The following is a 20,868-nucleotide window of genomic DNA, read 5'->3' on the forward strand; positions in this document are numbered from 1 at the left end:
GTGCGCGGGTGCGTGTGTCCGGGGTGCCACGCTCAGCCCCTGGGGTTCCTCAGCGGGACTAGGCAGTCACACGCACCACTCCGGGCCCTCCAGCTCCGCGCATTTCGGCCGGGAACTTTCTGGCTGCTCCTGCCGCCTCTCGGGCAACCAGAGCGCAGCTCAGACCAGCATCGCGGGCTGCCCAGCAGTGTCCACTGCCCCCACCCCGCCCCAGTCTCTTGGCCCGCCTGGGTGTCCGCACGTCCCTATGCCGCCCCAGCTTGAAAACGGCGTCACCAGAAGGGTGCCGGAGGACCTAAGGTGGAGGCAACTGTCAAATCGCCATGGCCCTGGGTCCTTCAGATCTGGACCTTCGTAGCTGAGAACTGGGTGACTTTGCTTCACCCGGGGCAGGGCTGGGGAGGGCGCTCGCTCTCAGTTCCTCCAGCCTAGCCTGACGGGCGGCGCTGCTCTGGCTGGGGCCCTAATATCAGGTTCAAGAAGACTAGATTTACCTACAAACTAAGGAAGTTTAGCTTCTGGGTCCTTCCGTGGCCATTTGATATTAGTGAATTGTATTTCTTTTCTTATAGAGGTTACTCCCTTCTCCCCCCAGTTGTACGAGTAAACTTGGACCTCACAAAATCTTGCATTTTGCATCTAACCTACACCCTCCCCATTTCATTGGTCATTCTCTTAGGAGAACTTACAGCTCTGGTGTTCTGTACCATGGGCCTTCTCCAAGGGCTAGGGTAGTTTGTTAGTGTTGAGAAGCCCTGTGATAGAAAATTGTAGGGGCTCGCTGCTCCCCTCAGCAGGGTACTTCGTATGTCTGCCTGTTCTGCTCTCTACTCTGTCTGGTGAATCCTCTCACCACCCCTGCACCTCTGGCCTGTTCCCAGTTCTGGATGCATAAATAAATAAATCTTTAAAAAAAAAAAAAAGAAAAGAAAGAAAAAGAAAATGGGGGGCGGGGCAGTGGAGGTGAGCAGGACCTGGTTGGTCTGCAGATAAGGTTCTGGCTGAGCAGCCTCTCTCTGGTCTCACTAGCCCCTTGTCCCCAGCCTCTGCTGCCTTCCACTTGAGTGAGCAACTCTTCAGTTTGTTTTACAACCTTCACAGGGCAGGAGTGGGTTGGTCTTCTTCAGGAGGGTGGGGGAGATTAGTTTTCTGGAATGCAATTTTGACCTAGGCTTCCATAATGCCTCACAACTTAGAACTGTTTCCTAGAAGGCCTGTCCAGGGCTCTCCAGAAACCCAGAGGAAGTCTGCTGACTGTGTACTTCTCCATTCTAGCTGGTTACAGATTCCTGTGCATGGACTGTTGTGTGAACAGGGGTCAGGTCAGGGCATCTGAACTTGGCCAGCAGGCATTCTGATTGTGTTGCAGTCTGTAGGTTTCACTCTGTACCAGCCTAGCAACTGTGGCAGCCATTGGGATGGGACCCTTATCACTCTGAAAACCAATCTGAGTGTCATCTGGGAGGCCAGCATTAGGGTTATTAAACCCTGTCTTGGAGACAGCTGCACTGTGCCAGGAGTAAGCACTTAGGCTGAGCCACATCTAACAGCCTCCAGTGGAGAGTTCTGGAATATCTGGTCTGCCTGGGCCCTTTGGCACCAAGTCCCACTCCTTATTTACCCCAATTTGTTCCCTTTCTCAGGATTTCCCTGTCAGGTGCAATGACAGATGACTAAGACCTGCCCAAACTTTATAAGGCAGCCACTAGCACCTCTTTGTGCTCAACTGTAACCTTAGGGGCTGATCACCTGGACTCTCTGCTGTCCCCACAGGCATTCAGGGTGTTGTGAGAGTACAAACTGATCACCTGTGGAATGTATTAGGTGCAAACTACCTCCCTTAGCCCCAGGGGATCTGAGAATTCAGCTGTGTGGTATGGGTGTGTCCCTGGACCCCCAGGCAGTTTGGATTGGGGTGAACATGGGTCCTGTCTGCCCAGCAATTATTGATCCAAGAACCAGGCTGCTGGATGAGTGAAGCTCAGGCCAGCCCTTTCATGGTGGGGGGGGTTCAAGCCACCCAAATGTTCTGAGGCTCGCTGGGCAGCTCTGTAGCTGAAAAGGCCTCTGTGGTGGCCCTTCTCAGTGTGCGAGTTCCATGCTCCTGCAGAGCGAGTTGCCTGTGGCACGAAGCTCTTCACATGCACCATCATTCCTCTGCTGACACACCCTACCTGCTTCTGCAACCTGTTGCCCCTAGGCTGGGGCACAGGGGCCCCCGACTCCCTAGAGGGAGGCCAACTGTGTTGCTAACTATGTACCTTGGAGGCTGGGCAGGTGATGGGGTTGGACAGCATCCCGGGAACAACATAGGAATGACAGAGTGGGAAGGTGGCCTCAGTCGAGTTCTAGTTTGTGAGTCAGAACCAGACCCTGAAACTCTGCAAGTGGGGAGGAGCAGCCCTCACGGAGTACAGCACAGAGGCGCCTGCTAGAAGCTCCCTCTTGTTGGCCTGTCAGCCCTGAACTACTGTCTGACCCTGAGTTCAGGTCAGAGTGAGGGACTGGCACTAAATGTGCTGGTGGCAGCGGTGCCAAAGCCTCCCTCCCCCAGACCCTTAGGGTATGGCTCCTGCTGCAGTGGCAGAAGAGAGATCAAGCCTGAAGTCCTGAGGGACTCTGAGCAAAATGATATATTTAACATCAAATATACTCAAGGACTATTAGGATTAAGTATTCAAGATGAAGAGGAAAGGAAACCCTCTGAGCTGTGGACGAGGCATCTCATTAGAAGCAGGCTCTTGTCTGTTTTCTCAAAGCCTGACTTCCCTGCCTAGGAGAGAGGAAGAAGGGCTGCCACACGGTCCCCCATCCCACCCCTGTTCATCACACCCTGCACGGGGGCCTCCCAGGGCATCCATGGACACAGCCCAGCCTTACGTCTTCTTTGTACCCATAATCCCCCCACCATTACCATTGTCTTGGGGGGGCACAATTTACAAAGCATGTTCACAGGCATTATCTCATCTGTTCCCCACTATCCCTAGAGATAGATGGGCAGGCCTCCCACTCCACAAGTCAGGACAGTAGGCCCGGAGAGAGAGAGTGACTTTCCAAGATCCATAGTTAGTAATGGTTAGGGGTGGGATGTATCCCAAATGGTGGCCCTTTACCCCTCCAAGGACATCAGCTTTCCTCCTTGCTTGGATCTTGTCATCGGAAGCAACTGGCAAGGATGAATTTCCAACATCTCAGTTCAGAGCCCTTCTTGGGCTGAAAATAGACCATTATGATTTCTACCTCATCATGAAACTCTGTGCTGTAAGAGAAAAGAAAAAAAAGGGGGGGGGGAGGATTTAAAGTGCCCTTCCTGGAGTAGGTAGCAACTTCCTAAAGTAGGTAGCCCAGCCCCAGAGCTCCAGGGAGAAGCAGGGTCCAGGGAGAACAGGGGCGAACACGGTCTTTCTTCTTTCTGCCTGAGTTACAAAGCAAAACTCTTAATTCTATAACAGCAGGAATCTTAGCTTTACTCACTACTCTATCCCCAGTGCCTTAGAATAGTGCTTAGCAATTAATACATGCTCAGTAAATAGTTATGGAATGAGAAACAGCTTCAAGGCCTCGCTGTGCTTGTCCAGAGAGCAGCTGGGACATGATCCCCCTCTCTAGGAAATCAGGATGTTCTTAGGGGTCCTCTGGAGTAGGGCGGTGAAGGGGCCCAGTGGGAGTTTGTGCCTAGCAGAGGGTTGACTTTGCTAAATAGTTCGGGAAACAACCAGAAAACCTCGGCAGAGCAGGCGTCAGAGAAAGATCGTCTGAGTGGGAAGCTGCAGAAATCAGTCCCGAGGGGGAGTAACAGGAGGTGGTCCACTGGACAACCAGAATGAGGACCCTGGGGCCTAAGCAGAGCCGAGCGCCCAGCTGGGGCGGAGTGGTCTCCAGGTGGCGCTGCGGAGCCGGGCAGCCGCGCGTCTCCACTCCCCATTAACCCGGGAGGGAGGGGGGCCTCGGGAAATGTGTGCATTTATTCAGTAGCTGGAGTGCAAACCTCATACATTGAGGGAGAAAGGCAGCGGGAGACGGCCGCCGAGATTCCCCCATCTCTTTGAATATAATTTTAGATTGAGATTCAGATTAAATCCGAGGGGAAAACACTTTATGAGGCTGAAAGCTGTGTCGTTGCCAGAGCCAGGGTTATGAGCTATCAAATGCAATTACATTAAGACAGATTATACTGGGCAAATTGAGCCATTTAGAAGGTGAGAATCAAAGAAACGGCTCTGATCCTCTCTTCCCCCTTCTCTCTCCCTCTCCCTCTCCCTCTCTCTCTCTAAATTGCAGTTCGTAGTTCCTTGCAATTCTGAGGCACAAAAGTAGGTGAGACTGCTTTTGTATCTGCGAAGTGCTTCACTCCTGAATGTAATTCTAGCTGAGTGCAATCTAGGTTAAGAGCCGGACAAGCGGGTAATTAGAGCCCGCTCGCTGCCCGAGGACCGGCCGCCCAGCCGAAGCGCGCCCGGAGTCGGCGCCCTTCACCTGGCCGATCCGAGCTGCGGCTGGACACGGAGCGCCCGAGATGATGGTGCTGGACAAGGAGGACGGTAGGTGGCTGGCGGGGTCCCGACGCCCTGCACCCCCTCGCTCCCCGCCGCGGCGTGGGGGGGTGGGGGGGGAATGCACCCGCTGGGACCCTGGCGAACACATGCCGGGCGGTGCTGAGGTGCCAGGCTGCAGCAGGGAGAGGGCCGGGTGGGACAGGGTAAGTGGGGGGCGGGAGAGGGGGCGCTGAGCCCCGGGCTGTGTGCCCCTGGGCCCAGGACGCTGGTAGCAGAGCTGTGTTCTGGCCGTGTGATGCTCTGCGGGGCCGCGTGGAGGCTCTGGCTCCCCTCGGATCACTCAGTGTCGGTTCGCGCAGAGCGTTTCATCTTTGCGGCTGCTCCTCTCACCGCAGCCATCACCCTCGCGCGGGCCGCGTAACCTGAGAGGCGCTGAGCGCCCGGCAAATCAGTGGCTACGGGAGAATGGGACTCCCGAGCCCATGTTGGCCCGCGGGACGTGCTCGCCCCGGTGCCCGGCTGACGTGGGGAAGGCCGCCTCGATTCCTGGGGAGATAGCCTGGAGTGTGACTGGGTGAGAGAGTCACCTCCTTTCTGGCCCACTATCATAATGTTTCCTGAGCGCTGAGGCAGTAGTTTGGCCCAGAAGAAGAAAGTGTCGGCTACCCACCGACAGTCAGGCCAGTAGCTGGCTTGTAGGAGTGACCGTCAGGAGTCATGTAGACCTGGCCTGGTCGGGAGCCCCAGTATGCCTCAGGGGTCAGAATAGCCTGGCCCTGGGTACTGGAAGCCACTGGCAGGTGGTCCCACCTACTTCCAGCCCTTCTGACTGGGGAGCCCTGCTGTAGGCTTCCTGGGAGCTCAGGAGAGGTTGGGAACCCAACGGCATCTCTGCCTCCAGAGCTAGGAGATCGCCCCTCCACGGGGTGTCCCAAGGCCTCCTGGCCTCAAGGCAAGGGTTGCCTGGTTTGATGGTGGTATACAGAGAGGCACTTGTAATTGTTGGCTCCCACACAGCTGCCTGCTTTTACTGGTCAGAGATCATAGTCAGGGTGTGCTGAGAATCAGTCGAAATCCTTCCATAGCGACTGTGGTGGCCTTCCTGTGGTGGTGATCTTAGTGAGTCTCTACCGGCCCGGGCCCTCTGCCCACCAGGTCAGAGGTGGTGTTGACATGGTCACTTGGTAAAAATTCGAAGTTAAATGGCTAGTTCAAGGTGACAGAAGATATGCACTATTCTGTTGCCACGTGCCCTCTACCCCTCTACCGCTGTCTGAAATACCCACCAGCGGCTGGCCATCTAAGGTGCCTGGCATTGGGGGAACCCTCGGGCAGGTAAGTCTGTGAAGGCCATTTCCTGGCATGTGTTTAGTAAGAGAGGAAAGAGGGAACTAAATACTTTTAGCCAAAATAGTCTGGCTGGGTGTGACATCAGTCTTAGTATGTTCTCCATGAACCTCTCCTCCAGCCCTGTGAGGGTCATCAGAGAATGCTGCTGATGTGACTGTGTGCTAAAAGTGAAGAGAACTGGTCTCTGTAGAAGGCCACACAGAGAGCCAGGAGGCCTTGACTGAGCTCCTTTTGTCACTAACTCCCTGTATTCTCATGGTCACTTCCAGCTTCACTTTCCCTCTTGGTAAAATGAAGGATGAGGGGAAGCCCGCACAGGGGACTGCCATGTTGTCTATGAGTACTCGCAAACGCATAATGGTAGCAAGCAGTCAGGTTGTGCCTTATTTGGCATGCTCGGCTCTCTAGGCCCAAGCCAGGGAGCCAGGAGACCAGGGCCCAATGCATAGGACACATCGTGCAGGGAGATTGTCCTCCTGTCACCAGAACCCCCTCCACCAGAACCCCCTCTACCATCACGCAGGGTCTCACATCTAGCTGCTGTCCAGGCACCCCAGAGTGCTGCCCACTCCGTAAGACGGTTTTCAGGTGACCCGAGTGGGCGTGAATCTCTGGAGTTATTAGTGAGTCCCCTGCTTCCGAGCTACAGCCACCCCATGGCTCCCCTAGTCCCCAACAGCCCTGGAGGAGAGCACCCCGTGTCCCTCAGTCTTCTACCACCTGGTGTTCACAATAGCGGGCCCACTCCTAGTGACACTGCTGAGCTCTGCGCCCCGTTACAAGACGCGGAAGGCAGGCAGCTGGAAGCTCAGGAGCTGTTTGATTCTCGTTCTGCCCAAACTGGTGCTGTCCTCCAGGAGCCAGCTTTTCCGCTCATAAATCCACCCTCCACACCCCATCAGAGTCTGGTGTCCCCCAAACCAGGAAACCTTGAAGGAGGCACCTACGTTTAGGGGAGGAGAAAGACCCAGGATTCATTCACCCGCCCCTCTCGTGCCCTCCCAGCAGGTGGCCATCTAGGCTGGGCGGCAGCTTGGCCCCCAAGAAGCATGTTCTTCAGAGCTGTGGCGCTGCACCCATTGGCTGCACTGGGGACTCGGGGCTCCTATTAATTACCCCCAATATCTTTTCTCCACCTGACAGCATCTTGTCAGAAGAGGCTGGGCCTCCTCTGGTTGAAGTCGGGTCTGCCAGCTGCCGAGGACCAAAGCTCTTGCTCTGCTGGGCTGCGGGGCTTTCATGTTGCACTTCTGAAAGATAATAAAATATCAATCGCTTTACCGTAGCAACGGGTTTAAGAGACTTTCTGAAGTATTGAATCGTCAGAAAAAAAAAATTTTTTTTTTTTTTTGCTTTTAAGCACAGTGCATTATTAATAAAGTAATCCATTAGGTCGAGCAGTGAAGGGCCACCACAGAGAGGAAAGATCTGTTTTGCAAACGGTTAAACTTCGCGTTTTAAGATTAATTGCTTTCATTTGGACGCTTGCTCTTGGCCTAGCCATCTCCACTTTACTGGAACTCAGGGTCCGGGCTTTCTAAATGCCGTCGGGCCTGCCTGTCAGCGAAAGGGAGGCCAGCTCTGACTTTCCCGGAGAAACAGCCTTTCTTCCCCGACACCTGAGTTAAGGCTGCACCAGCCTGTGGGCTTCCTGGGGAGGCTTGAAGTCTCAGGGGAGTAAAGGGGGCTCCAAGAGGCCCTTGATTATGGACAGACAGTGGGGGGGCCAGGTCACCCCACATGTGGTCAGAACCTTAAGTTGTGGGGGACAGAGGAGGTGAACCCCTCCTTTGTGGTCCCAGGGATGTCCCCAGTGCATGATGGAGAGGGTGGGGCAGGGCTGGGTGTCAGCTCCTCTGCACAGGCCCGACAGAAAGCCAGGTCACCAGGAAGCAGCAGGCAGGTGTGGAACTAAATGGAGCACATGATTCCTAGAGCGTTTTTAGGAAGTCAAATGCCTACGGAGAATGGAGCAGGACTGAGGAGGCCCAGACAGTGAGTCTTCAATTGTTAATGACTGCTGTGAGCGTGGCCTCCAGAGCTGACTTCGTTGATCTGCGAGGGCAGGCTCTTGGCTCAGCCTGGGACTGAGCAACCAAGTGGAGGTGGCTGCTCAGCCCCAACAGGCTTCCTGGCCTGTCCCATCATGCTGCCTCTGGACCACAGAAGGTCCTGGGGGCTTCTACCAGCAGAGGGTGACCAGCACTACCCTGGCCCCAGAATGGAGGGAGTAAGGAATTGGGCCCTCGTGCCAGAGACCCCAGCCTGTCAGCAGGAAGGCAGATACCAGCACCACTGCCACCTTCCAAGAGCTGTCTGACTGGCAGAGAGGAGACCTGGCACACCATCCCTGCTAGCAGGGGAGGGTCTCCATTGCTGTCTTCCATGTGGCCTCAGCAGCAGCTTCTGCTGGGAATCAACATTACACGTCTCGAGCAGCTCCTATGTTACTTCCCCTTCCTCCGAACTCCACCAGCAGTCCAGAAAGATGAGTCACCCCGCCCGCGCTGGAGCCTTGAGTAGAGAAGCAGGTTCTTCTCTGTTCCCTGCTCTTCCATTCATTTGCCCACATGGAGCTCTAAGGCGGGGAGGGTGTGGGGGGACAGGGAAACAACATAAATTGGTCTGTCGTCCGGAATCCATGTCTCGCTAATGTACCCAGATTAACTCAACTGTAAATTGTCTCCTTGGATGGCGGTGTCTTGCTAAAAGTTTCCCATATGATTCATGATTTGGATTGCTTTTAACGGCTATTGGCCAAGCAAGCCGGTGACTGTACAAGGTGATGCAATTGGCATTAGCGAGGGGAGGCACGGGAGCGTGTAATGCAGTCAATACTGCATTAACTACTGATGCCCAATTACAGGGAGTGGGAGAGAGCCTTTCAGGAGCATTAGGACTGGGGGAAGCTGAGATCACTGGCCGCTGCTTGCCTAAAAGCTTCACCCTTTGCTTGCCGGGGCTCAGCAGTGACGTGGCCACTCATTGGCCTTTGTGGCATGGAAGCTGCCTTTCTCTTTACCATCTCTCTCTCCACATGCCCCACAAAGATGCTTTTAGCACTCGGAAATAATGCTGTTTCCTAGGGCCAGGGTCTCCTCTTACCCCTCCTGAGAATTGATTCCCCACCCTAGCCTATGTCCCAGAGATGGATGGTGTGGTTGTCTCACCCATTTCCATGTAAGGAGCCTCTTAGCAGGCCCCACTTGTGAACAGGACCAAGAGGATGTTTGTCTGGTCTCTCCCCCTTGGCACAGGTGGGTGAGCGCCAGTGAGCTTGGGCTGCTGACCCTCTGTGGTCGTGGGCGAGGGAGACAGCGGCGTGGTGTCAGCACAGGTGGGCTGCCGATGTGAGGCTGCTGCAGTTGGGACTGGCCGTGGTTGGATGTACTGTGTTCTCTGAGCACAGAGCTGTGGTGGGACAGCTGGAGGAGGCTGATGGGGGAGTGACCCAAGCCACATTGACTCCAGCAGAGGCTGGACCCCTTCAGAGCTAAGCCCCACACTGGCACAGCTGCCCCTATATCCTGCCTCCTTGTTGTTCAGCTGCATCTCCAGTGGCTGGGGAGCTTCCCGGGAACCCCTCATTAGGGGCATTGGGAAGTTTGAAAGGAGTTTGGGAGGGAGGGAGAAAAAAAAGGCATGGGAACCCCCCTGGTACCAGCTACCACTGGACGGGCTGCTGCCATCTCTGCCATCCCACTAGGTAGGCATGTCCAATATGCCACCCACAGTGGAGGGTGCTTTTCCTCTGTCCCTTCTTATTTCTACAGTGGGAACAACCATATCTAGCGGGCTGTGTTATTTGGGATTAAATAAGACAATGTGCTTGCATACCCGTAATAAACCAAGGAGCCTCCTGTCTCTCTGAGGTGCATTGCTCACTGCCAAGCCTTGTTGTGATCTGAAATAGTCTGGTGCTCATTTCAGTTCAGGTTTATCTATCTTGGCCTTTGCTCACTGCCATCTAGGAAGAGGCAACCAGTCTCAATAACCTCACTCTCACCACTGTCTAGATCCCAAGGAGGGTAGTATTGTGGGAAGGAGCCCCAAGATCTCTTGTTCAGCCCCTGCACTTATAGGGGAACAGTTGAGGTTCAGAGGAACATGAGAATCTCCAGGGAGCGCTTCAGCATCGTTCCAGCTTCCACGCCCAGCTTGCAAGCTGTCAGACTTGACCCCAGGCATGGTGAGGCTGGCCAGTAGATAACTGCCAAGGAGTGTCACAGCTGCATGCACCCCTGTCCCTGGGGATCCCTGGCAGGGCCCTCTCCTGCCTACAGACAGGCCAGGGGATATAGTTCCAATCTCACATGCAGGTAATGTTGGCAGCAAATAATGGGTGCTAACCTGGCCTGGGCCTCCATGAACAGGGGAAGAATCAGAGGCGCCCATGGTAGGCTATTCTTGCTAGAATTGGAGAACACTGAGGCATGCAGGATATCTTCCTACCTCCTCACTTAAATTTTGGAGATGCTGATCGATTGTGCTTTACTGACAAGTCTACACTCAGGCCAGGACTACACCAGTGGAGTCAACTTGTACTAGCTCATGAAAGATGAGTTTCCACATTTCTTCCCAGCTCTGAGTTTAGTGACATCACATTGGAAGCTTGGAGTCGGCCACAGTGGAATATTAACACCGTGACACACTCCAAATCAGGGCTCTTCCCTGGAGAGCCAGTATTGATAGGTGGCTTGCACTGCCTGCTTTCATCTGGGACTGGACCCACCTCCTTCTGTTCTACCATCACTTCTCTCCCTCCCTGCCCAGCATCTTTCTTTTGGTAACCATTACAACCAGCCCACCCAGCCTCTGCTACCCTAACACTCGAGACCTGCTGACATGCTGAGCTCTGCAGGGCTAATATGTCCGTTCTGGGTGTATGCAACATTTGGTGTTCCATGCAGACCCAGCATTTGCCTCCTGACGCTTGTTCGTGTGGTTCTCCCAAGGAGATCTTGGGGCTCCTTCCCACAGTACTACCCTCCTTGGGAACTAGACAGTGGTGAGAGTGAGGCTATTGAGGCTGGTTGTCTCTTCCATTTTAGTTGGCCTCACAGGACCCTTCAGGTGGCCAAAGCCTCTTACAGACCATCCCAGGCCGTGCCTGCAGTCCTATCTACCAACCTGACCCCTCTTTTTGGTTGGCGTGTGTCCAAAGCAGGAACCCAACTCTGAGTGACACACCTGGGGACAAAGCTAAGGGAAATGGTGTGAAAGGAGAAGCAGCTGATCCAGGCTGCAGCAAAGTGTGGACCCGTGGGTCAGACTGGGTCACCCGGCTGGGCTTTCCTGCAGGCTCACAGCCTGTTGGTGTGATTCCAGGAGAGCCAGGTCCTGGTCCCAGCTGACTGCCTTGGGACGCAGACAAGCTAGGCCTCAGTTTTCACACCTCTGCAATGGGAGGAACACCTAACCAGGACCTCGTGTCCAGTACACTCCTGATAATCCAAGGAGCATCATGCCTGGGTGATGGTGTTGCTTTCTGCACAGTGTGATCTCTTTGGCTTCAGCCTCTCCGTCTGCGAAGGTCATACAAACATAAGGTGATCATTTTACTGAACTTGTCCTTAAAAATGAGGCTTTACCTTATGCATGTGCATCAGCTGCTTATGCTGTATAACCAACGATGCCAGAGTTCAGAGGCGCCAAACAATAAGCATCTACTTAGTTCTTAAATCCGCAGGTGATTTAGACTGGGCTTGGCTGAGTGGTTTTTCTGGTCTTTTCTGAAGTTGGCTGATGAGACTGGACCCTGGAGGTGACAAAACTGCATGTGCCTTATTATCTAGCAGGCTCAGCCAACTTGTTCTCATGGTGGAGACATATCAAGAAGACAGAGTGGAAGTGCAGAAGGTATCTTGAGGTCTTGGTTTGGCACTGGGATGCTATAATTTCCATATTCTGTCAGCCCAAATAACTCACAAAGTTATCACATATCTGGGGGGTGGGGAACCCACCTCTTGAAGGGAGGAGGTGAAAAGCCACATTGCTGAGGGTGTGGATACTGCTAAGGGAGGGGTGTAAAAATGAGACTCTTTCTGGACTCAGACCCCCAAAGCATCTTCTCTGTATGATCTCATTGAATATATTTAACCACCTTAGGAAGAAGTTAGCTTCATTTTACAGATGAGAAAATGGCTGTACAAAGAGGTTGTGTGATTGGCTATAGGACCCACAGTACCCAAGTGCCTGAGCTGGGCCGTGAACCAGCCAGCAAAGGGTGTGTTCCCCGCCCCTGCATCCAGTGGCACTCTCTTCCAGCTGGCAGACTTGGAGAGGGGCGGAAGGACACTCAGAGAAAGTTCAGGGTGGGGGGTACAGGGGTGGTGCGGGAGGTTTGCTACTGGGGCAGTTTGTTGGAGGCTGCCATCAGAGTCAACTCTCCATGGGCAAGCGGAGGGGGACCACAGTGAGGTCCCCCCAACACCGTCCTCATCATATCCTCTCTGGCCTACAAAGCCACTGAAGAGCTGGGAAACGGAATGAGGCTCTGTGGCCACCAGGACTGATTTAAACCCAGGAATATATGCAGATGCAGGCAGGCGGGCATCAATTCATTGGTTAGCCCCTCACCTCAGAACCGGATGGTAAGTGGGCTGGTGAGAGGCCCGTGTACATTCATAAACCAGCTGATTGAAAAGCAATATTTCAGATAAATACAAGCCAGCGATCTATCAGTGGTTGTAATAAAACCCAGGCTTCAGGCTGTGATTTTATTTTGAAATAATAAGAATTGCTTGATTCTTTTTACTTGAGTTACCATGGTAATTCCGGCGTGGAGCAGTGTTATATTGATTTAGAAAGTGGACAGTAATATTTCTTTTGTGTTATTCTGTTTCTAGGCCTTGATTTCTAATTTCCACTTGGAGATTACTTTTATAAATTTCTTAAGTCCTTCCACTTTTTTTCCTCTCACAGTATAATTTTCCTCTCATACGCCGCTATGTTCTGAGCTTATTGGTTTGCTCTTATTTTAAATTAAACTTGCTGGTTTCAAATATTGAAATGACATCTTTGTCTGTGTCTGTACTTTGGTTTAGCAAAATATTACAGTCTGACGCTTTCTGCTTAATAATTTAAGGGAGGCATATTGTTGGCCCTCACTGGGTGCTGATAACTTATGACTCAACCAACGCAGGCCTTAAACTCCTGACATTTTAATATTGTGTGGCGGGAGCGGCCGCCCCACTGCTCTGAGTCTCTCAGTGGGAAAAAATTCGTGTGGTACCCCAGAAGGGAGTTTTAATAATTCAACTTTGCCAGTTGTGATGACTTGATAGAGGGGGGGAGGGAGACCTGTTCTTCTCATGTATGTGGGTGCAGCCCAGGCCTGACCTTCTCCAAGTCACAGTCAGTACCCACTCCATCCTGCCTTTCCTCTCCCCTGACTCTTTAAAAACTTCAGTTCCCGGGCCCTGCCTAATGGCACAAAGGGTTAGGATACAGCATTGCAAGCTGGCCATAGCTGCTTCAGTGTGAGTTCAATCCCCTCCCTGGAGGTGACCCACATGGTGCGACAGACCTCTTCTGACCTGCCTGCTGCTCCCCTGAGCAGTGTACTTCACCCATCTGCCTATTCTGCTCCCCACTCTGTCTCTGGTAAAGCCTCTCACCTCCCCTTCACCTCTGAACTGTACCCCAGTTCTGTATGTATAAATAAATACATCTTTAAAAAAAATCAGTTCCCATTCTCTGGTTACATACATTGTCCAGGAAGGATTATGTGGGGCTGTCTAGCGGTGCTGCCAGAATACCTGAACTCCTGTTTCTATTTTCTACTGTAAAACTAATAGAACTAGCATGGACTTTGTGTCAGGCAAACTAGGGTTCACATCCCACCACTGCCACATAGTAATTCTAAGTAGTACTTTTGGAGACAGAGTGGGGAGCAGAACAGGCAGATGTACTATATTGCTGAGAGGAGCAGTAGGCAGGTCAGGAGAGGTCTACTCTGCCATGTGGGTCACCTCCCTGACCAGGATCGAACTCATGCTGCAGTGGCTGTGGAGAGCTTCACAGTGCTGTGCTCTAACCCATTGTACCACCAGGGAGGGCCCAGCAGTACATTGTAATAGCAATTCTAAGTTGTCAAATGAGTATGATCGCAATTGCCTTTAGGTCTATCGAGACTCCAGCAGGCAGAGCTCATGATGGCCTTGGAGATGGCTGGTTCACTTCCCTCACCTATCTAGGGTTCTCTCCCTATGAGCAGGGGAGAAAAGGGAAATGAATGTGCTTTGGTATGCTGACTGTGGTCCAGATGTGCCTGGGATTTGCAGCCTGGGGAGGATCGCTCTTTGAAAAGGACCTAGGGCTGTAACTTTGAGGAGGTGGGTCAGCTCTGCCCACATTCCCTGTCTACTCACTGGGGCAGGTGGCAGGGGCCTCACTCGGACAGGTGGACAGGTGGAGGGGGGGCTTTGTCCTCTGGGCTCCTCTGCTCACAGTGCTCTGTAGCAAGAACAAGGTGCCAGAGAAAACTCCCAGCAGCACAGACTGGCGCCCTGTGAGCAGGCCCCTCTCTCCGGCCTGGGAAACACCCTCATTCTCTGGATGTGTAATGTGTGTGCCTGTGCAGTGGTGTAGTAGCTCTCTGTGCTGTCTAACAATTTATCTCACAATCTCACCACATCCATTGATTATCTCCCAGTTTCCATGGGTCAGGAATCTGGTCCAGGGTCCTTAACTGGGCCCTCTGCTCCAAGCTGTCACAGGTGATAAGATGTTGGCTGGCTCCCTGGTCCCATCTGAAGACTCACCTGGAAAATCAACTCACTCGGTTGTTGGCAGGATTCAGTTGCCCCGGGCTGTGGAATGAGGCCTCCCTTCCTCGCATGTGACAACTCAGAGGCCGCCTGCCCTTGATTCTGTGCCAAGCGGTCATTGAGGAAAAGGTATCTACCAGTGAGCAGGAAGTGACAAGACAGGACACATCTAATCGCGGATGTGACAGTCCATCTCTTTTGCTCTATCCCCTTTCTTGAAAGCGAGTCACTCTCAAGGAAGTGGGGAGATCCCTCAAGGCATGAATAAGGAGGCAGAGCATCCCCAGGAAACGGCTGAGAAATTGGTCTGTGTGGGAGGCCTGCTCTGGAATAGCACCGTTGGCCCCAGATAGTCAATAGTTCGGCTGCCCCGGACAGCATGCACCACTGCTTCATCCCAGGAGGGCCCGTGCCTCAGCTTCTTGGGCCATCTCCTACTTGGGAAGGCCATGGGTGTCTCAAGCCTTTCAATGCATCTTCATAGCACCTTTGGGAGACTGGGGGATCAAACGTTAGTCCCATTTTGCAGAGGGGTGGATTGTTACAGAGAGGAAAGGACATTTGGAGAACCCCAGCAAGTTGGTAAATGGCAGAGTTCAGATGAGAAACGGCCTCTGCCTGCCATGAGCCCAGGGAAGAGGTGGGGAAGGCATTCCCTGGCCGGGGCTGGGGTGGGAACTGTTGCTTTCCTTTTACTTCTAAAAGATGGTAAGTTTGCTGGTGCCAGTAGGGGCCTGTAGAACATCTGTCCATTAACCCTGAGCTGTTCTTCTCCCTTGTGGTGACCTTATCCTTGGAGGACGTGAGGGTGGACCCTTCCTGAGTCAGTCCTCCTGTAGCTGTCGAGCTGAGGCCTCCATTCCTTGATGGGCGAGGTGGAGCCAATGTCTTTGAGGTGGTGGGGGCAGAGGTTGCTTACTGAGAGCAGGACCAAAGGAGTTGCCCGTGTGTGCTGGAGTGCAGACCTGGGACCAGAACTGCATCACAGCCTCTCACAGTATGTCCTGGGCAGGCCCTTCCCTACTATGGCTGGGATCCCCCATTTACATTCAAGAGTAGCTATTCCTTTGTGCCTGCTGGTGCTGTGTGTGGAGACATGACTGTCGATGGGGAGCGGCTTAGAGAGGCCAAGTCCAAAAGAGAAAGAAACCTCCGTGAGTCTGTTTTTGGGCCAAAAATTTTTGGCCCCTGGCCCACCACACTTGGTCTTGCCATATTTGAATCCAGGTGGATGGTTCCATCCCCTGCCATTCCCAGGCAGGAATGGGGAGGCAGAGCGAACCCCTATAAGCTGTTTAGAGCCTGGAGGACAGTGAGCGGAAGTTGCTGCCTCAGGCTATGGGGATCCTGGTTCTAGTAAACCAAGGTGCTGAGAAGCACTTACTCTTTCAGTTGAGTGTCTCTGAGATACTTTCAAAGTACAGAAATCTGGGGCTCAGCAGATTCTGTGTTCAGCCAGGCATAGGTCGTCAGATCTGCACCCCAGCTTTGCTTGCCAACCGGAGACTGTCTCTTGCAGGCAGCTGCTCTCATCCAGTCAGAAGCTGTTTCCCATCTTGCTAAGTACCTTCTTGGCAGTGGCTAGGGTGCCCGGGGCAGAGGGCAGAGGGCAGGCCTCCCTCAGGCATCAGGTTCCAACCTGGTGCTCAGCCCAAGCCACAGTGTGAGGTTTTGACCTGCCTTCTTGCCCCAAGGATGTTTTCACACTACTCTTTGATCCTGGGAATGCTTTATCAGATCAGTACTAAAATATGCCTTATTCATGAGAATAGCATCTCATTAGTATTATTGAAAATTAAAAAAAAGAGAGAGATCCAGGAAAAGATTAAATTGGTTGAAATAATTAACACAAAGTAAAGCTGGCACAGCTAAGGCTGCACCTGGTAAAATATGTTATTGACTAAAAATTGACAGAAAAAAAAACAAATCTTCCTGATAAAATTTAGGTCTGCAGAAGTTGGCTCAGAAACTATTTTCTGGTAGAAATAATTGCCACAAAAGAAATCTCAATGGTGGCAAAAGCTCTAATTTGTAAGACTTGCTATGACTCAAACACTCAGCATGAACCAAAGAGTTACTTTAAAAAATGTTTTTTTTTTAATAATCCCAATGTAATTCCAATAAAATAAAAATGGGGAAGAAATGGTTTAAAGCTAGTGACTAGAAAGGTGATCAAGGAATCTAATAACTTTATGAAGTTTATTAAGAGCTACTTGACAAAAACATCATCCATGATGGTATAGTTCTTGAGTCTGGCTCCTTAGAACACTTGGCCTTCTTGATACATAATATGGCTGTGATTCTTGTAAATTGTGGGTGACAGGACTAGTACCAGTAGTAGTGGGGATGGGTGGAGAGTATTTGTTGAGTGAATAGTGACTGAATGAATGAGTTAACAGGTCAAGAAGTTCCCACCAGGAGAAGGAAGACTCATAAGGATAATTTTGTCCCAGAGAGAGGGAAAATTTACATTTTCTTAAGATCATTGAGGCTATTCTAAAGTTGCTTTTTTTTTTTTTTTCCCAACACCAAGTAATTCTCCATGTCTCAGCAGTCTCTGACTGGTATCCTCCTTCCATTGAACTCAGTTCTGAGCCTGGATCTGGAGCTATCAGCAGATCCTACAGACGAAGGTCAGTCCCACCAGGCTGGCCCCACATCAGGGACCAGTCACCTGTGAGGATGATTGTTGTGCTTCTGACTCACCTGCTCTAGCCACCCCCTCCTCACAAAACTCGGGGAAATACTTAGTAGTGACACATGCTCTCTTATTATAAGGCTATTGAAAGGTTACAGATGACCAGCCAGATGAAGACGTACATTGGGTCAAGTCTGGAAGGGATTTGAACCAGGAGTTTCTGACCCTGGGGAACTAGAACATGCTTAGTTCCTGGCATGTGGATATATCTGCCAACCCCAAGCTCATCCCATCTTGTTCAAGAGATTTTGTAGAACTTTATATATGGCTGGCCTGGGACGGGCTGAAATTTCAACCCTCTGGTCACTTGGCTTTTCTGAGCAGCTCCATGGAGTCTAACTCACCTTTTTAGCACAAATTCAGGTCTGTGTCTGCAAAAGGGGCGCCTCAGGGATGGTGAAAGCCCGTCTGCCCCAAGCCTAGAGACACACGCAGCTCGCTCAATCCTGACTCCGGAGCCCACACTCCGCTCCCCTGGCCAATACTCCCAGCAGTTCTGCCAGAACTACTTTCCAGAGTGAAGGCTTTGGATTCCTCCCCCAAGAGGAAAGAAACCCCAGTAGCATCAGCCCCTCCTCAGATTTAAAATCTTTAAGTTTGAAAACAATGACTGCCCGGCAGCAGCTGCATGAGGGTCTGTTTATTACAGCGGTAACTTTCCTTTGACTCAGGAAGGGAGGAAGAGTCATGGGCTTTCCGTCTAGTCCTGTGCTGCCATTCACTGCTGGTGGGGTCTCAGCAAGCCTGACCCTATTGCCCACTGTCGCAGGACCCTCTCTGAGCCTATTTCCAAACATAAAGTGGGGTCCAGCACGCCCTCCCTCAAATGGGAACTCAAATGGGAGCAGGTGTTTGCATGTGTTTTGCCAGCTGAGGAAATTGGTGTTGGGAATGCAGTGGCTACATCAAGTGAAGGGTGCCTGTGTGTCCCTCTTCCCTCTGCCACCCCGGGGAACTCCAGAGGACTTTACAGAGAATTTGGGAAAGTTGGAGATGGTTTTCCTCAAGGGTTGCGTCCTGAGATGGCCTCCCCACGCTGAAGCCATGAAGACTCACACTTAGAAAATTGCTATGTGTTCATTTCCCTTAAAGCCCAGCTATCCCCCGCAAATGACAGAGGTGGGGTTCTTCTCACGTCTAGAAGCTGGCCTGTCTGCTGGGATGAGGCCTGAGGTACCCTACCTGACTTGGTTGTCTCCCAAGGTAAGACTCAGGGAAGCTGGCTGAGCCCTGCCACAGTGCAGATTGGCTCCCCCTGCTGGCCAGGGTGCTTCATTTTCTTGAGTCAGCCTCTCAAATTAGTCGCAAAGGGTGCCTTGGCAAGCCTGAGCGCTGCATCTCTTCCTCCAGCCCCTTTCATTTGATCCAGACAGCCTTGTCATCTTCCTCCCCAGCCTCCTTGGCCTGGGTTTGAGCTTGCCCTTGCCTATCCCAGTGGGACTCACAGATCCAGAGATAAGACAAGTTTAAGGTCTGGAAAAGGGACTTTTTCCTGGTGGGTGTGCTAAATTTGCAGCAAGTATTTGCAGGTAGGACATGGGCCTTGAAGGATGGAGAAGTTTCAACAAAGAGAGGCCCGGGCAGACAAAACATGAATCGGGAGGAGGAAGTAAAAGGGCCAGAGAAGAGCAGCGGCGCAACAGGGCCTGAGTGTCCTGGGGAGTAGGGCTGCAAAAATAGCAACTGTGGGATTTCTGGGTGGGATAGGATTGGGGAAGGAGGTGTTCTGGAGTCCTTTCCTCCTTGTACAGAAGCTGTGGGGGGTGGGATGAACAACGGGGGTGTGGCCACACAGCCCCCCTGGGAGTGCTGACTGCTAGGCCTCCCAGGCTTCCTCCCGTGACCCCAGGACCTGATTCTTTACCAACTGGGCTCTCTTGTTCTTACAGGAATTTTGGTTTTGTTCTTGTTGCTTGTTTTGTTTTCTGACAGCTTTATTGAGATGTAATTTTCATGCCACAAAACTAACCTTCTTAAGGTGCACAATTGAGTGGGTTTTGGTTTTGAATTGTCCAGCCATCACTATTATCTAATTCAAAAACCCTTTTATCACCCTAAAAAGAGCTCCATGGCCATGAGCAGTCGCTCCCCACTCCTGCATCCCTGGCAACCACTCATCTACTTTCCGTCTCTGTGGATTTGCCTGTTGTGGCTGTTTCATACAAATGGAATAATATGTGTGGTCTTTGTGGCTGGCTTCTTACCAGGCATAATGTTTCTATCCATGTCATCGCAGCTGTCAAAACTTAAACCCTTTTTATGGACAAATAATATTCCATTGTAGGTATATGCATTTTATTTCTCCATTCCTCAGTGGATGGATATTTGGATGATCTCTGCTGCTTAGTTATCATGAATAATGGTGGTGTCACCATCCATAGGTAAATTTCTGCAGATATCTATTCTGTTTTTTTTTCTTTCCCTTTTTTTTTTTTTTGTATATATTTAGGACTGGAATTTCTGGGTTATTTGGTAACTCTGTTCTTGGTTTCAAATAAATAGTACAAGAATGTTTGGGAGAAAAACCATCCATAGCTGGTTGAGCTCCTGGAAGCGAGGTTGCCTGCAGCCTGGCTTTTGCTGAGTTTTCCTGGTCGTTGCTAAGTTTTGGTAGAACATTGGGTAGGTCCTTTCCCTGCTGGCTCCAGTTTATCCAGTGGGCAGGTCCCTGCTTATCGCAAGTGCTTGCTTACATCAGTAATTACTATTCCTGTAACTCCTCAATGACTGCAAAGCACTTTGCTAACTTGGGTGTTGCTACTCCGCACTTATACTGGCAGGAAAGCTGAAACTCAGAGAAACTAATGACTGAGTTTACACTGCAGGACAATGACAGAGCCTGGACTTGAACCCAGACTGATCAGAGTCTAGGGCTCTGCCCTGATCCAGCTGTGTCTTGGATGTGGTGGGGCTCTGTGCGCAGGACAGTTCTGCCTAAGCAGCCACCACATTCTGTGCCCCGTCTTTGGTGCCCCTGTCAGGGCACAGACCTGGCCAGAAGTGGCTCTGAGGCAGAATAGTGCTATAGGAATAAGGACTCTCTAAAAGTCCACTTTTTAGCTGCATGGCTTTGGGTAAGTAATTCTACCTCTCTGAGCCTCAAGTCCCCCATCCATATAATTGAAACAATAGTTCAGGAAATACCAGGCCTGATGCCACTCATGCAGGGGCTAGGTAATGGTGATGAGTCCACCAGAGGGCTTGCAGAGGGTGCAGACGAGTGTGGGACCACAGAGGAGAAGTGGTTAAGAGGAGCCAGCCCCAGGCCTGACCAGGAAAGGAGGAGGTGACGCTCCAGGGCAGTCTTGGTGGCCTGGGGCCAGGAGTTCCCAGGGCTCCCAGAAAGTTCTCCTGTCTAGAGGAGTTGGTGGCCAGACCCTGCTGGTGACCCCACCCTCCCCCGGAGTCCCATCTGCAGATTCTCCAGAGCAGTGGGGGTGGCAAGACGGCTTTGGTTAGCGCGAGTGGTAATAAAACACTTTAAATTTATTGTGACATTTGGATTTAATTAAAAAGTACACACTTAGGGAAGTAGAACATAATGGGGAGAGAG

At 51.8% G+C, this 20,868-nt stretch overlaps 1 protein-coding gene across 1 annotated transcript in view; it reads left to right on the forward strand.

Moving 5' to 3' along the window:
* The window catches only part of LMO1 (LIM domain only 1 (rhombotin 1)), a 110,758-nt gene that overhangs the window by 72,133 nt on the left and 17,757 nt on the right, over window positions 1-20,868 (forward strand). Inside the window, exon 2 of the mRNA XM_004683075.2 lies at window positions 4,282-4,541. Coding sequence (XP_004683132.1) covers window positions 4,517-4,541 — 25 coding nt within the window. The 5' untranslated portion in view covers window positions 4,282-4,516. The remainder of the gene's footprint in view (window positions 1-4,281; window positions 4,542-20,868) is intronic.

Source organism: Condylura cristata, unplaced genomic scaffold (assembly GCF_000260355.1).
Source record: "Condylura cristata isolate star-nosed mole 26May11 unplaced genomic scaffold, ConCri1.0 scaffold00015, whole genome shotgun sequence".
NCBI classification, from domain to species: domain Eukaryota; kingdom Metazoa; phylum Chordata; class Mammalia; order Eulipotyphla; family Talpidae; genus Condylura; species Condylura cristata.